The 12,647-nt window shown below is 36.6% G+C and overlaps 1 protein-coding gene across 2 annotated transcripts in view; it reads right to left on the reverse strand.

The window, feature by feature from the left end:
• Positions 1–5,748: 5,748 nt before the first annotated feature.
• Positions 5,749–12,647, reverse strand: part of GRXCR1 (glutaredoxin and cysteine rich domain containing 1) — a 36,496-nt gene continuing 29,597 nt past the window's right edge. Inside the window, exons 3-4 of one of the 2 annotated variants that reach the window (XM_015285477.4) lie at positions 8,047–8,112; positions 5,750–6,061 (exon numbers count right to left, since the gene is read on the reverse strand). In XM_015285477.4, the coding sequence (XP_015140963.1) occupies positions 5,882–6,061; positions 8,047–8,112 (246 nt within the window). In that variant the 3' untranslated portion in view covers positions 5,750–5,881. Of the gene's footprint in view, positions 6,062–8,046; positions 8,113–12,647 lie in introns of both variants that reach the window. The other variant, XM_025150281.3, reaches the window with a different exon arrangement.

The following is a 12,647-nucleotide window of genomic DNA, read 5'->3' on the forward strand; positions in this document are numbered from 1 at the left end:
AACATCCTATGATCTGCAAGAAGCATAGGCTGAAATAGGACATACTTATTACTATCATAGATCAAATAAAGGTCTGGAAAATAAATGCAGAAGAATATTAAAGAGTTTTTCAAACCATACTTCTTATGAAATATGTGCTGGAAGATTGGCTATAGTGGCTATAAAAACAAGAAAGAATTCTGTTTTTAACTTTTATTTGACACAGAATATGAACTTTGTAGTAGAGAATGTAAGACTGGCAAATTTGGGCTCACTGTGTCCCAGACTGGTAAAAGAACATGGGACGTGGAGAAAGGAAATCTTATGCCACTTGTCTGGCTGCAATGTATGCAGTGCCAGAGGATATTACAAGAGGACTCCCTCAATAGCAAAGATGTCCCAGAATGCTAAGCAAGAATGATTACAGCTTGAACTTTCTGTTGTATTTGTGCCAACTTTCTCCATAGTTTAACTGATGGATAGAATAACAATAGGTATGTCCTACTTCTGTTTAAAAGTACATTTCTATTGCTTGATGGTATCCACATAATTTTTTTCTATCATTATGAAGTCAGATAAAACTTATCAAATATATCAGTCTGCAATTAACATCAGTTTGCATGTAATGCTAAAAGCAATGATTGCAGTACCTCAAATACATGAGTACTTATGAAGACTGTTTATTGTTTTTGTGCTTATATTTAAGAAATACATTTTAAAAAGACTTTTAAGGAGACCTTTGACTTTACAGACTGAGGCACTGATTTTATGCCCTGTCTGCTGACTAGACCCCTGAGGCAGTAGAAAGCACTGGTTGTCAGTGCAGCTCTATTGATGCAAAAGATTTAGCATATATTTATCATCTCACAGGTTTGGCTGATTTTTTTTGAAGTATAACATCTCTGTCCTGTGGTGTGCTATTCCCAGGTGTCACAGAACAGAGAAAATTAATGTACAAATGAACAGTGTGAGACTGTTGGACTCTGTCTTATCACTAGAGAGAGTACTCAGATTTAGATGATGCTTCGTAGATTTGTTATCCTTACTCATTCATAATTTAAATGAATTAGAATAAAGAAGAAATTTCTCCTGTATCTAAAAGACAAGAGGTTCATCTACCAAATTTAATACTATCAATTAAATGAGTAAATTCTAAGTGGTAATCTTATGTTGGCATCTCAATTGTATTTTTGTTTTTTTGTTTTTAATATTTTCTACTGGTCTTCATTTGTTAATTTGAACAGAACATGATCAATAATAAAAAATAACAGCTGTAGTCAGTCTTTCTATGTGGTCATATATCCTTGTGTGTTTTGAGAAATAAAATCAGATTTCATTTTTCTCCACATCAGAATATAGCCCTTTTTTGTCTACTAGAGGATATTACCTTGAAAAATATTTATTTTATATACTTTCAAATTTCAGGTCAGTAATCTATAATGTCTTGTGCTAATTGTTTTCAAAAAAGGAGAATTCTTCCATCAGTGGAAAAAATATGAGGCCTTAAAGAGAGACACAAGGCAGGTAGTATATGTCTTGCTGCAGTATGACTCCTCTTGAACAGCGAAATTACTGGATTTCATAAATCTTTGAGCTCATTCTAAAGCAATTTTTCAGAGCAGAGTAGATAAGCTAGAAGAAGCTTAAGCTGCAAGGTTGTTTTTTTCTTTTTACAGCTCTTTCCTTCTAATGCAATTATTTCCTGATTCATCACCCCTTAGCAAATTAACTCAAGAAGGAAGAAAAATAGGATTAAATATAACAATTTATTTCTAATAACTTCTACTTTTCAAATCATTGTTGGCTTACAATGACCATTACTATAATCACTAAATTATTTAAAGTAAGCTATGCAGTCTAAATTCTTCTCCTTCCTAAATTATTTAGGGCATAGATGTTTCCTGTCAAATGCTTTTGTGGTCAAATAATGTATCTAAGGGTAAGTGAAATATATGAAATTAAATGTAATGCAATACAAAGGCAGTAGCTAGGAAAAGTAACCAAAGAGTCCACCATTATAAATATTCTCATAAAAATTGTAAAACTCAGCTCAGTAAAATTAATTTCCTGTTTTCATGAATAAAGACCCAAATGTCACAGGAATTTATTATTTACTTTTTCATATGACACAGAGGTCAAAACTAGTGTTTCATTGAAATGCAAGTTTACTTGCAGCAGAATGAGCTGCTTGTGTTTCAAGATCTATCACACTCTTTTCAGTCATAACTATGAATTCCTGCAAATTAACTCAGAGTGAAAACCTTGGAGGGCTTCAAGTCACATTCATTATTTTAAAAGAGGCATATGTGCTATGCACTATAATAGAGTTAATTTGGTAAGTCAAACATTCATAGTGCTTCATTTGTAAAGAGAACATGGGGTAGCCTCAATCAAACAAGCGTTTAAATCAATACAATCATTCTCCTAAACTTGAGAGGTGTGTATTTGGAATTAGTAAATGTTAGAAATAGGAAAAAATGTTAGCTCTTTGTCTAATACCCTTCTAGATAGGAATTAAGAGGACAACCATGTCCATGGACATTGCTGGCAAAAAAAAAACATCTAATTGAGGATAAATATAAAATAAGTTGTTACAGTAGGTGGCTGGCAGGTAAAAGCCGATGTATCTTCAGAAATAGTGCACCAAGGAAATAACCAGTGATTGAATGTAAACTGACTCTCAGAAACAATATTTCTTATTTTAAAATGGCTGGATTTTTTCTACAGCAAAAAAATGCTCATTATTGTTTTATTTAAATAGAGAAAAAAGTTTCTCTGCAACATAACAAAAATAAAAATACTTATTAAATATTAAATAAAATTAGCAATTCCTATGCTCTTATATAGTGCAAGTGAGAAATACATCACTCTGAAACATGTCAACATAAAGAAAATGAAGTGAGAAGATTTCAAATTCTGCTTAAGTGGTCCTATCACTTAGAGTGACTGATTTACTTACACATTACTGTAATGAAATCCATCCTGAGGCTACATAAGGTGATGTTACATGGAAGGTTTGTTCAACATGCAGTCATCTGTTGAAATTTAAAGTATGAATTTCTTCCTCAGTATGACATGGCCAATGCTTAAAGAACATTCATTCATTTCTTAAAAATTATCAGATCATTATGAATAACAGGAAGAGTAAGATAGTAGGTCAAAGCTTGTACGTGAAGATCTGCTACTGCAGCCTTGAAGTCCAACTTCAGACAAGTAGGGAGAAAAGTCAAAAGAAGCTCCAAATCACTGCCTGGTCACCAAATTCTCACATAACTTCTCAGAGAAATTTTTCTCCTCAGATGGGTCTGAACACTCATGAGTGAATGTGTATAGACACTGAACAGGCATTGGCAGAGTTCTTATGTCAGATATGAATTTAGTTCCTAGTCCCTACCACATCAGCATTAGGTTTTGTTGTAAAAAGTAGTCCAGATATTTCTTTCTCTGATGTCCGATAGACAATTGTTCCCTTTCCACAAATTAGCCAAATAATATTATCTATAGCATTCAGTATTCTTTCATTTTGTTTGCTCTGTTTTGTTTTCCCTCTCTTTGATACACCCTTTTTTATTTCTTTCTAAGTTTCCTTAGTTTGACTCAGTTTGTTCAAAACTTTGGATGTAAACCAGCTATGTTGATTTAAATCAGAACAGAAATGCACTTGTCCTCTATTTTCATACTAACTTAGAAGTCGTGTTCCTAGATGCCAGATGGAGATGCCTTACAACAGGAAATGTCATTCCCTTAACTGTTGCTATCAGTATTAATTGTTTCTGGCTCCTGGGTTTGTTTTGGCTGTCTTGTCATTCCGTTGACTTCAGTTCTTCCAGGCTAATCGAAAAAGCAAGATTTTTCTTATCACCTAGAACACTGGGAAAACATCTTCAAACCCTTATTCCAGATTGATTGAGAACTTGGTTTCACTGAAGATGTTTGATATACTCTGACCAGTTTTTCTCTGTAGTAATTTTTCTCTGTAGTGCTTCAGTAGAAGAACAGTGATGTGAGCTATCTCATCATGCAAAATGTCTTTTCTGGGGTGAAGTCTGTGGAATTACAGAATTGCAAATACACTGTCATTTTCTTGAGAAGTAATTTCCCTCAAGAACATGTTTGCTTATGCCACATGAAGTGTAGTATTTGCTGCTGTGAATATACTTAGTCCTTACAGTCATAGTATATTACTAGCTTAAAAAATAGCTTTCATGCAACAGAAATGATGATTCTAAACATCACTATCCTGCTTCATGCTACATTTCATTCCCTAATTATACCAGTTTGGGCTGCAATATTAGCCAGAAATTGAAGTTACAGAGTGATATTAGAAGGGAACCATATTTTCTTTCTTTATTCCTTCCCCATACACATATAAGTTAAACACATCTGCAATTCAGTTTTATAGCTGAGGTGCTTCTAAGATTCGTGAATGTCCTCTGTAGAAAATGTGATCTCTCTCATCTTATGTAAAAGACCAAGACATTTGCTCTGAGCCTCACTGTAGAAGCTGTAGGACCAGTAGGATCTTACAGCATTTTCAAACCTGTACAATTAGTAGCTCATAGAATACACGTTAGTCCTTTATATTCAAATGTAAAAAAAAGATATGTTAGTCCAACTCCTCCAACTCTTAGCACCAACAACCACATCTAGATATAGCAACTGGAATGAAGGTGGATTTGGAGAGGTCTGGAGCAGCATAAGGAACTGCTAAGGGAACTGGGATTATTTAATCTGGAGAAGAGGATGCTCAGGGTAGACCTTAACACTCTCTACAACTACCTGAAGAGAGGTTGTGGCCAGGTGGAGGTCAACCTCTTCTCCCATGTAATTAGTAAAGGACGAGAAAATAGCCTCAAATTGTGCTAGGGGAGGTTCTGGTTAAACATTAGGAAAAATTTCCCCAGAAGAGTGGTCTGGTGCTGGAACACGCAGCACCATCCCCCAGGGAGGTGGTATAGTCACCATCCCAGAGTTCAAGAAATGTTTAGATGTTGTACTGAGGGACATGGTTTAGTGGGAAATATTTGTCATATGTGGACTGGATGATCTTGGAGATCTTTTCCAACCTTGGTGATTCTATGATCCTATGAAAGTAGAGAAAATTGTTTTGTTCTGCTTTGTTTTTCTGTAGGCTCAGATGAGGGAGATAGTGTAGGAGGAAACATACATTTATCAGAGGGAGCATTTTTGCAAACCATGCTTTATGCATCTGCAGATGTATGGTTTAATATAACAGCTGTGCTATGCCCAAAATAAAAGGAAGATGTGCAAAGTCAATATAAACAGAAGGAAGGTTGTATAATATTGTACCCTGTTGAAAGCACTCTTTCAAGGTGTGTGAGCACTCAGAAGCTTCCAAGCTGGAATATACCCAGTGTGGAGCCTAAAGTGCATTCAGACTAACCACTGACTTATTCTTTTGTGTTCCTTTTGGGGAAACCCCCCAAAAATGATGAAGTTTTATGCAGTGGTAGAGTTGTCTGACTATTGACCCAGCTGGAAAGAACAAATGCTTTAGAACAGTTGCACAGGACCAGACCTTGATCCATAACTGTTACTAAGTTGAATATCAGAAATTTCCATGCAATCTATAATGCTATGTTTTCTTCTCACTTGTTTGGTATCGCTGATGATTACCCACAGAAAAGGGAATGCTTCATATCCAGATATAAGCACAGTAAGTTTGGTAGACAACACATCTATCAGTGTAGAAACAAATACCTCGGAGTTCATGCTGTAGTCAGGCACAGGTTGAAAGGATTTCAATGAGCAAACCAGAAGAAGCATACTATAAACTGATTTTTATTGACTGAATTAGATAAACAGATTAATTTTTTAAAAAATCATATTACAAACTGCTGCAGTACAATAAAATGGAGTTGCATATGTGGAGATACCCTTTTTAACTTGCACAGCTTCTGCAGCGCTGTAGCCCATTCTCATTGCAAGCTGTGCACTTGAGGGCTTTGAATGAGTCCGTAAAGCAGTTTCGAAACACAGACATCTTGCTCCCATGGCACACTGAGCACGGAAGGAAACCGAAACCCCCACATGAAGGGCACTCATGAGGATGCTGGACTTTCTGCTCAAGGAAGAAAGTAAGAAAGATCAAAATGTTACTTTGTCAACCATTGTAAGCTCTTGGACAAAGAGGTCTCTGGGACAGCTTTTCAGTAACACATTTCTGTTCCCCTCTTGAGAAACTACCACCTCCCCATCCTAAGTTATGCCACCATGAAAGAACAGTATGACTGCCTTTTCCTTTGTAGAGACGTGCATACAGTAGCGAGAGGCTCACTACAGATCTGTCAGTCACATTATATGTCAGTAACCCATGTTCATAGTTGCCAAAACAGCAAAATGAAAGAATATGTACGTTGCTCTGTTGTAGTCATAAATCAATTCTATTAGGTACTGGAATTGATTGGTTTTATATCAATGTACATTAAGATATTACGACTTTCATCATTTGCATGCTTATGCTGAGTATGCACCTATTAAAGTTAGAGCTGATCATATCAAAAAAAAAAAGCAATTCATAGCTTCTGAAAAGCAGTGCTTTAGGAAATAAGTGGTGTGCTCATCTTTATGGGTCTAGAACACTGAAGCTTTAGGTGGAAAAGAGAAAGATCATCACTATTCATGTTACATTTGGAGAAAACTGCTGCATGCAAGTCTTAGGTTTGCTCAGGTGTCCTAATTCATGAGTAAAACAATGTTCTCTCCCTCTTTTTTTTTTTTTTTTTTTTTTTTTTAAAGGATTAAAGACAATGGACAACACCAAAAGAGATTCTGAAGGCATGTTTAAGTTATACTTGCTGGAATTATTGCTAATTTATTAAATGATTGCTTAGTACTGGCATATTATTCTGCTCCAAACGCATACTGCAATGTAGAAGTATGTTCCTACTTACTTCACTTGCCAGTACTATTGATACAACAGTGCTTTGGCTCGTGCACAGCAGCTATTGTGCAAATTTATCCAACATGGCATATTTCGGTCTTACTAGATATGCAAAATACTTACATCATTCTTTCTTGCCATATGTTTTATTGGTTTGTTAGATTACAGGTAAGGAGAAGACATAGGAAGACTAATAGATTATGCAATATATAGATTTGTCAAGCAAAAATCAAAGTTGTAAGGGAAAGTTTTATGGGGGACAAACCAACTAGAAATGCAGTAGCATAAGAGTAATAGAAGGGCAGTTTTGATTGTTTTCTTTGTTTGTTTGTTTGTTTTTTCCTCCATTCTTCTTTCCTGGACAAATGACTCCTTTTACTCTAGAGGCAATGCTTAGAAAAACGTAGTGAGAATCTATAGTTTATGTTTATCTCAGGAGTGCCCTTGTCTTTCATCATTTAAGATGGCAGTTTATTTCATCAGATATTATTGCAATTGATCTTAAAATTTTAATACAATATTAATATTTTAATAATTAAATTCAGTACTACTTGTTATGTTTGTAAGTAACAACCTTTCCAGGCAGAAAGCTAAATAAGAGAGCTAAGAAAGAAACATTTTATTTTACAGGCTCAACAATCACTATTTCTCTCAGTAACAGTTTCTATAACCACTCTCTGTATCTTCAGTAATGAAGAAACATGACTGTCCCGTGTAATTGTAGCAAAACCATTTATGTGATAAAACCCAGCAGGTAACTATGTATTCAAAGTAGTTATCCAATTCAGTAAGCAGCTATCATAGTCTGCTGTAGCCTTGCATCTTCTCTATTTTAATTGTACTTGCTGTGCGAATATTAGGACCTACATTGGGTTAGGTACTAACGTTATAGGGCCTCCCTAAAGGCAGCATATGGGGACAATTATTCCAAGGTAACAAAAAATGCTGGGGAGAGGTACCAGCAATCCTCTCCCTCTGACAACAATAATTTTGCGTGTGTAAATTGCACATACACATTTGTTCAAGAGTTTCTGGTTAGCTATTCAATTTCAATTTGGGATCATCAGTTTGCAACAGAAGAAAAGTATACAGTTGAGAAAAACATTTTCAATTGTAAACATTCCGTGTATGTTCCCTATGATTAATTGCAGAAATACAATTACCTCAATTTTGGTTAAGAGATCCTGCAGTTCCCCAGATTCATTCATTAGTAAAATTTTCTCAGCACCCTATTAGTAAGAAGAAGAAAAAGGTCAGCGTGAAAAGCCTGAGATGATTAGAAGATTTGTCTTGAAAATTTAGGCAAGCTGAGTACAAATTTGACTCATATTAAGTATTTTGTAACTAGGTCAACCTCAGGAAAGCTAGAAGGAGAGAACAGCTTAATGGCTGTTGTGGTTGAACTGTCTGAGCTTAGTTACCAAGTGTTGTGTTGCATTTCCCCTATGTAAAAAGTGACACAGCTTGGAAATTCTGGTTGTGTTCACTTTATTTTACAGAGTATGCCTTCTGACAGAATAAAAAATATGTCTAGTTACTATATCAAAAATTACAGTTACACAAATATACAACACATCAGAGAATGCAGCTAAATGAAAGGAGCAAATTGTATTTCAAGTATTCTAGCAGCTGAGTATTGAATTAAGATATAATATGTCAAATGTAAAACAGGAGAAAAAGTGTAATGAAAATACTGTAGCAACATTAAAGTCAGACACAACAATGAATAATAATAATTCAGTCTGCGTACACTGGATCTCTAAGGGGCTCTGTGATCTGAACAAAGGCAGTGCTGAGGTAGTTCTTTCTTTCCTATCTGAAAGTAAATGAAAAGAAATTATTGGAGAAAAAAAAATGAAAGTGATAAAGATAATGCAAAACTTTTTTTTTTTTTCCTTTTTCTTTAATTAAATTTCTTTCCCATCTGGAACTAGAGGGCTGTATTTGAATGTTTACACATCAGTTATACAACCAAATATACTGAGTTCTGACTACTACCAAATGCTTTCAGATGCTTTTAATCAGTGATTCAGAAGAGTGTGAGAAAAAGTGAGGAAAATGAGGCACAGACAGAAGGAATGGCACAGTCATGAAGCCAGCTCGCAGCAGAGCATAGACGAGGCCTAGGCTCCCATCTCTCCAACATCTTGTGCTTATTCACAGCTGAGGACAATTGGCCATATGTGGTGAGTTCATGCCATTGCATTGCTCCACTTTCATCTTCCCTTAATGCCCAGAATGCTAAAATTCACCTTTGGTGAATCCATGAGCAGAGAGGTGCAAGAGGATGCTGGGGAGACAAGCTGCAGGCTGACAGATCAGACTTGCCATTACTTATAGTCAACCACAGTCTCGTCTCCCATGGTGCAGAGCAGGCAGCGAAGGGGCCAGCAGTTCTGCCTGTGGCTGAGTACTGTACACAGAACTACTTCAGAGTGTAGCCCAAAAGTCAGCCAAGGGGCACAAAAATTTTGAAAGGAAAATTGCTTGACAGCCTACTGAGTTTGTTGAAAGACTTTTTGCTGTAGCTTTGCACAAAGAAATGCACTTCTGACTCTGTAGGGTGATACACTAAACAGGTCCACTGCAGACACCTTTACCACGTTTGTTGTGTCTTATGCAGAGATGTTTGTAATCGCAGCACTGTATTTCATTTAAGAAAAAGATATTAATATTTTAGTGGTGTTAGTGCCATTTCTGCAGTAAATGCTACTTTTTCAGTGTTCCACTTCCAAAAGGATTTAAGAAAAAACTACCTGCAAGGTAATTATTTGTTGTTAATTATGTGGAATATGACAGAAGACAGACCAGCTAGCATTGCGTGTGCTGAAATCTATTACATATGGTGCACACACAGCGTACCAGCTTCAACATGTGCATCACAGCCCTCTGTGTCCCCAGCAAAGAAGCTTTTAGCAGCCTCCTTCACACTTGTCCTCTAATCTTTCTCTGTTTTCACACAGGATGGGCAGCAGGGGTGACTGGCACAGCAGAGTCAGGGTTTGCCAAGAACACTCACAGTGCATTAGCTCAGGCTCAAACATGCTGCAGTGGCTTGAGAGAGTTTGCACTGTCTGCACTAGGAAGAAACATTAAGGATTTGCAGCTTTACTGTTGTAATTGCAGCACTGCAAATTCCCTAAGCAGGTCAAGCCCTGATTTGCCCTCATGTAGGCAGAAATCAGTTCTCTGTGGCAACAGTTGGCAAAAACCATTCTTGTGACTTCTGCTCAGTGATACAATGAAACTGTACAGTGACAATGACTGGCTTTAGGAAGCCTGTAATTAAAAGTCTGTCAGGTTTCTTATAGTAGGTTGATATTTCAAAGGATTTATATTTCAGATGACATTCAGTCAGCCAGCTGTGTTATTCCCAAAGTGGAAAGTCTCATTACTATGTCTTTAAAATTAAAAACCATACTTCCAAATGACTATCAGCATTTTCAAGTGCTTAAGTATGTCCTTTTGATTAACGTCTGCCTCAAGTGAAATTTGAATAAAAGATACTTTGCAGAGGTTAATCTACCCTTTGAATCTGTGAAGCCTAATGTGCAGTGTCTGTAATTAATGGAGTAATTAAAGCAGCTGTTAAATAAGTCCAATAGCTGCTTTCTGATCACGGAGTGATGCCTTTTTTATTTTTTTCCTCAGATTGTGCTCAGTCCACAATTAACCAAAAAGAGATGTGACACAGTTAAGGGTCTGTCCATCTAAAGATGGACATCAGAGGCACAACTTAGAGGGGCCATAACATTTGACTGAGAGAGGAGAGCTTTCAGTTTGTGAACCAGGGAAATATTCCAAGCTCCATCCTGCTAATGCCCCATCTGCTGGTTTAAATAGCTGTCTGCATGGTCCAGCCCAGGGGCTGCAGTGAGGTGTTTGCTTTTCTTTTGATAGGCAAATGCAATGTGCAGACTTTGTTAATTTGCTCAAAAAGTTTTCTACGCCATTTTTATTCTTCAAACTATTTTCTCAATTTTCCTTTGAGAATATCCAGTAATTAGCATCATATTTCAGGTATGGCCCCACTAATTGCAGAACCAGGACAAGCCCAGTAAATTACCTACTACTCCAGTCTTGTTGTTAAACTAGCCTGATGCTCATCCATCATGAACGTATCCCGTTACCATTGCCATGATGCAATTCCTCATCACGGGATGTGTATGGATTTGGCTGAACTAGAATGCCTGCTGATGTGGGGAAGTAGCCTCTCTTCTGCATCATTCCTTACATACAGAGAAAAATTAGCACAGCACAGAAATAGTAAATGAGGGTGGGCTGGAAGCCAATCTTGGCCGCTTTGTGGTTTGTAGGGAACAGCTGAACCCAACTATCTCTTGTGAACATGTATGGAATGAGATTAAACACCTGGAAATCTGCCAGTAAGCTGAGAAAAGTGCAACTGCAGTGTGGTATAAGCACCAGAAATGTTATGCTTGAAATGCAAAGAGCTACCAGATTTCTTAGTAAGAGGACATGCAATTAAATCCCACTGTTCCTGAAATTTTAAAGAAGAGGAAGCATGTGAGTGAATGCAACAATCGTATCATAGCTTTACTGCCACAGAGCCATTCATATCTACTCCACCAAGGAAAAGCCAGGAAATATGTTTACTCTAGCAAAACATGAATGCGGTTGAGAGCTTTTAATCATAAATGGGCACTGGAAAGAAGCAAAAAGGGAAGTGTTATTATTTGAATAACAAATTATGCTTTACACATGTATTTTCTAAAAACAAATACCAAAATGGCTTCATCAGTCTAAGGAAATAGAAATAAATAATTAATGAAAATATTTTTACTATAAATCTCATACCATATTAGATTAATTTCAGCTGAGAAAATTAAATAGGAGGTTGTTTCTTTACAACAACAATTATCATAAATGTACATACTTGAAAGTATTTGGAGTAGTTTCAAATGACAGCTGAGTACTGGCATTTAGTCACATATTTAAAGTGAAAAATAAATGAATTAATTATGTTTTAAAATTATAAAGCAGTGAGCAAGTAGGTTTATTGGAGCTGGCTCTATTTGTTTTTATTTTCATCCCTTTTTCAGTAGGGAGAGGCTTTACATAACATAAACGTTTAGCAATCCTGTGTGCCTTTGTGAAAGAGTAAATGAACGCTCCAGTTTTTTTTTTTTTCCATGTTGCTTTCTGCTTTCTGGAAACCATTTTTCACTCTGCTTTGATACCCCAGCAGATGGCATAATTCCATTTCAGATAGAGAGAGCCTCTGGTGAAGGGCGTGGGGGAATTGGATCAGATGGTAAAGCGCATGCTGCAGAAAGAACCTGTGACTTGCTGAAACACTGATCTTTAGAGAGCATGTATCAACATATGCCATGATCCAATCTTGGGGGAAAAAAAATGAAATTAATAAACCTGCTGTACTGCAGCAAACAGGACTTTCCTTGCTAGGGACTAAATATGTTTTTTATTTTGCTTCTACCCAAGAAGCTGGTTTGTTTCATTCCCCCTGTGCAGGCAATGATAAATTCCACAGCCCTGTGACGATTTATCCACACAGCCTGCAGTACTCCACAACCCCATCAGGCTTTCTGAGCGGCGCAAATACCGTGCTCTTTGTCACATGCACCTACGCTTTGTTCTGATGCTTTTGTTACATTTATCTCACTAAAAATAATCTTGTCTCCTTTCAGAACTGTTCATATTTTAATGACAGTGTTTTTTTATCCTTAAGGCTCATTGAAAGGTGCCTGACTCAGTATAGATCCTCTTTTGTATTACTACATAC

Source organism: Gallus gallus, chromosome 4 (genome assembly GCF_016699485.2).
Source record: "Gallus gallus isolate bGalGal1 chromosome 4, bGalGal1.mat.broiler.GRCg7b, whole genome shotgun sequence".
Taxonomy (NCBI): Eukaryota; Metazoa; Chordata; class Aves; order Galliformes; family Phasianidae; genus Gallus; species Gallus gallus.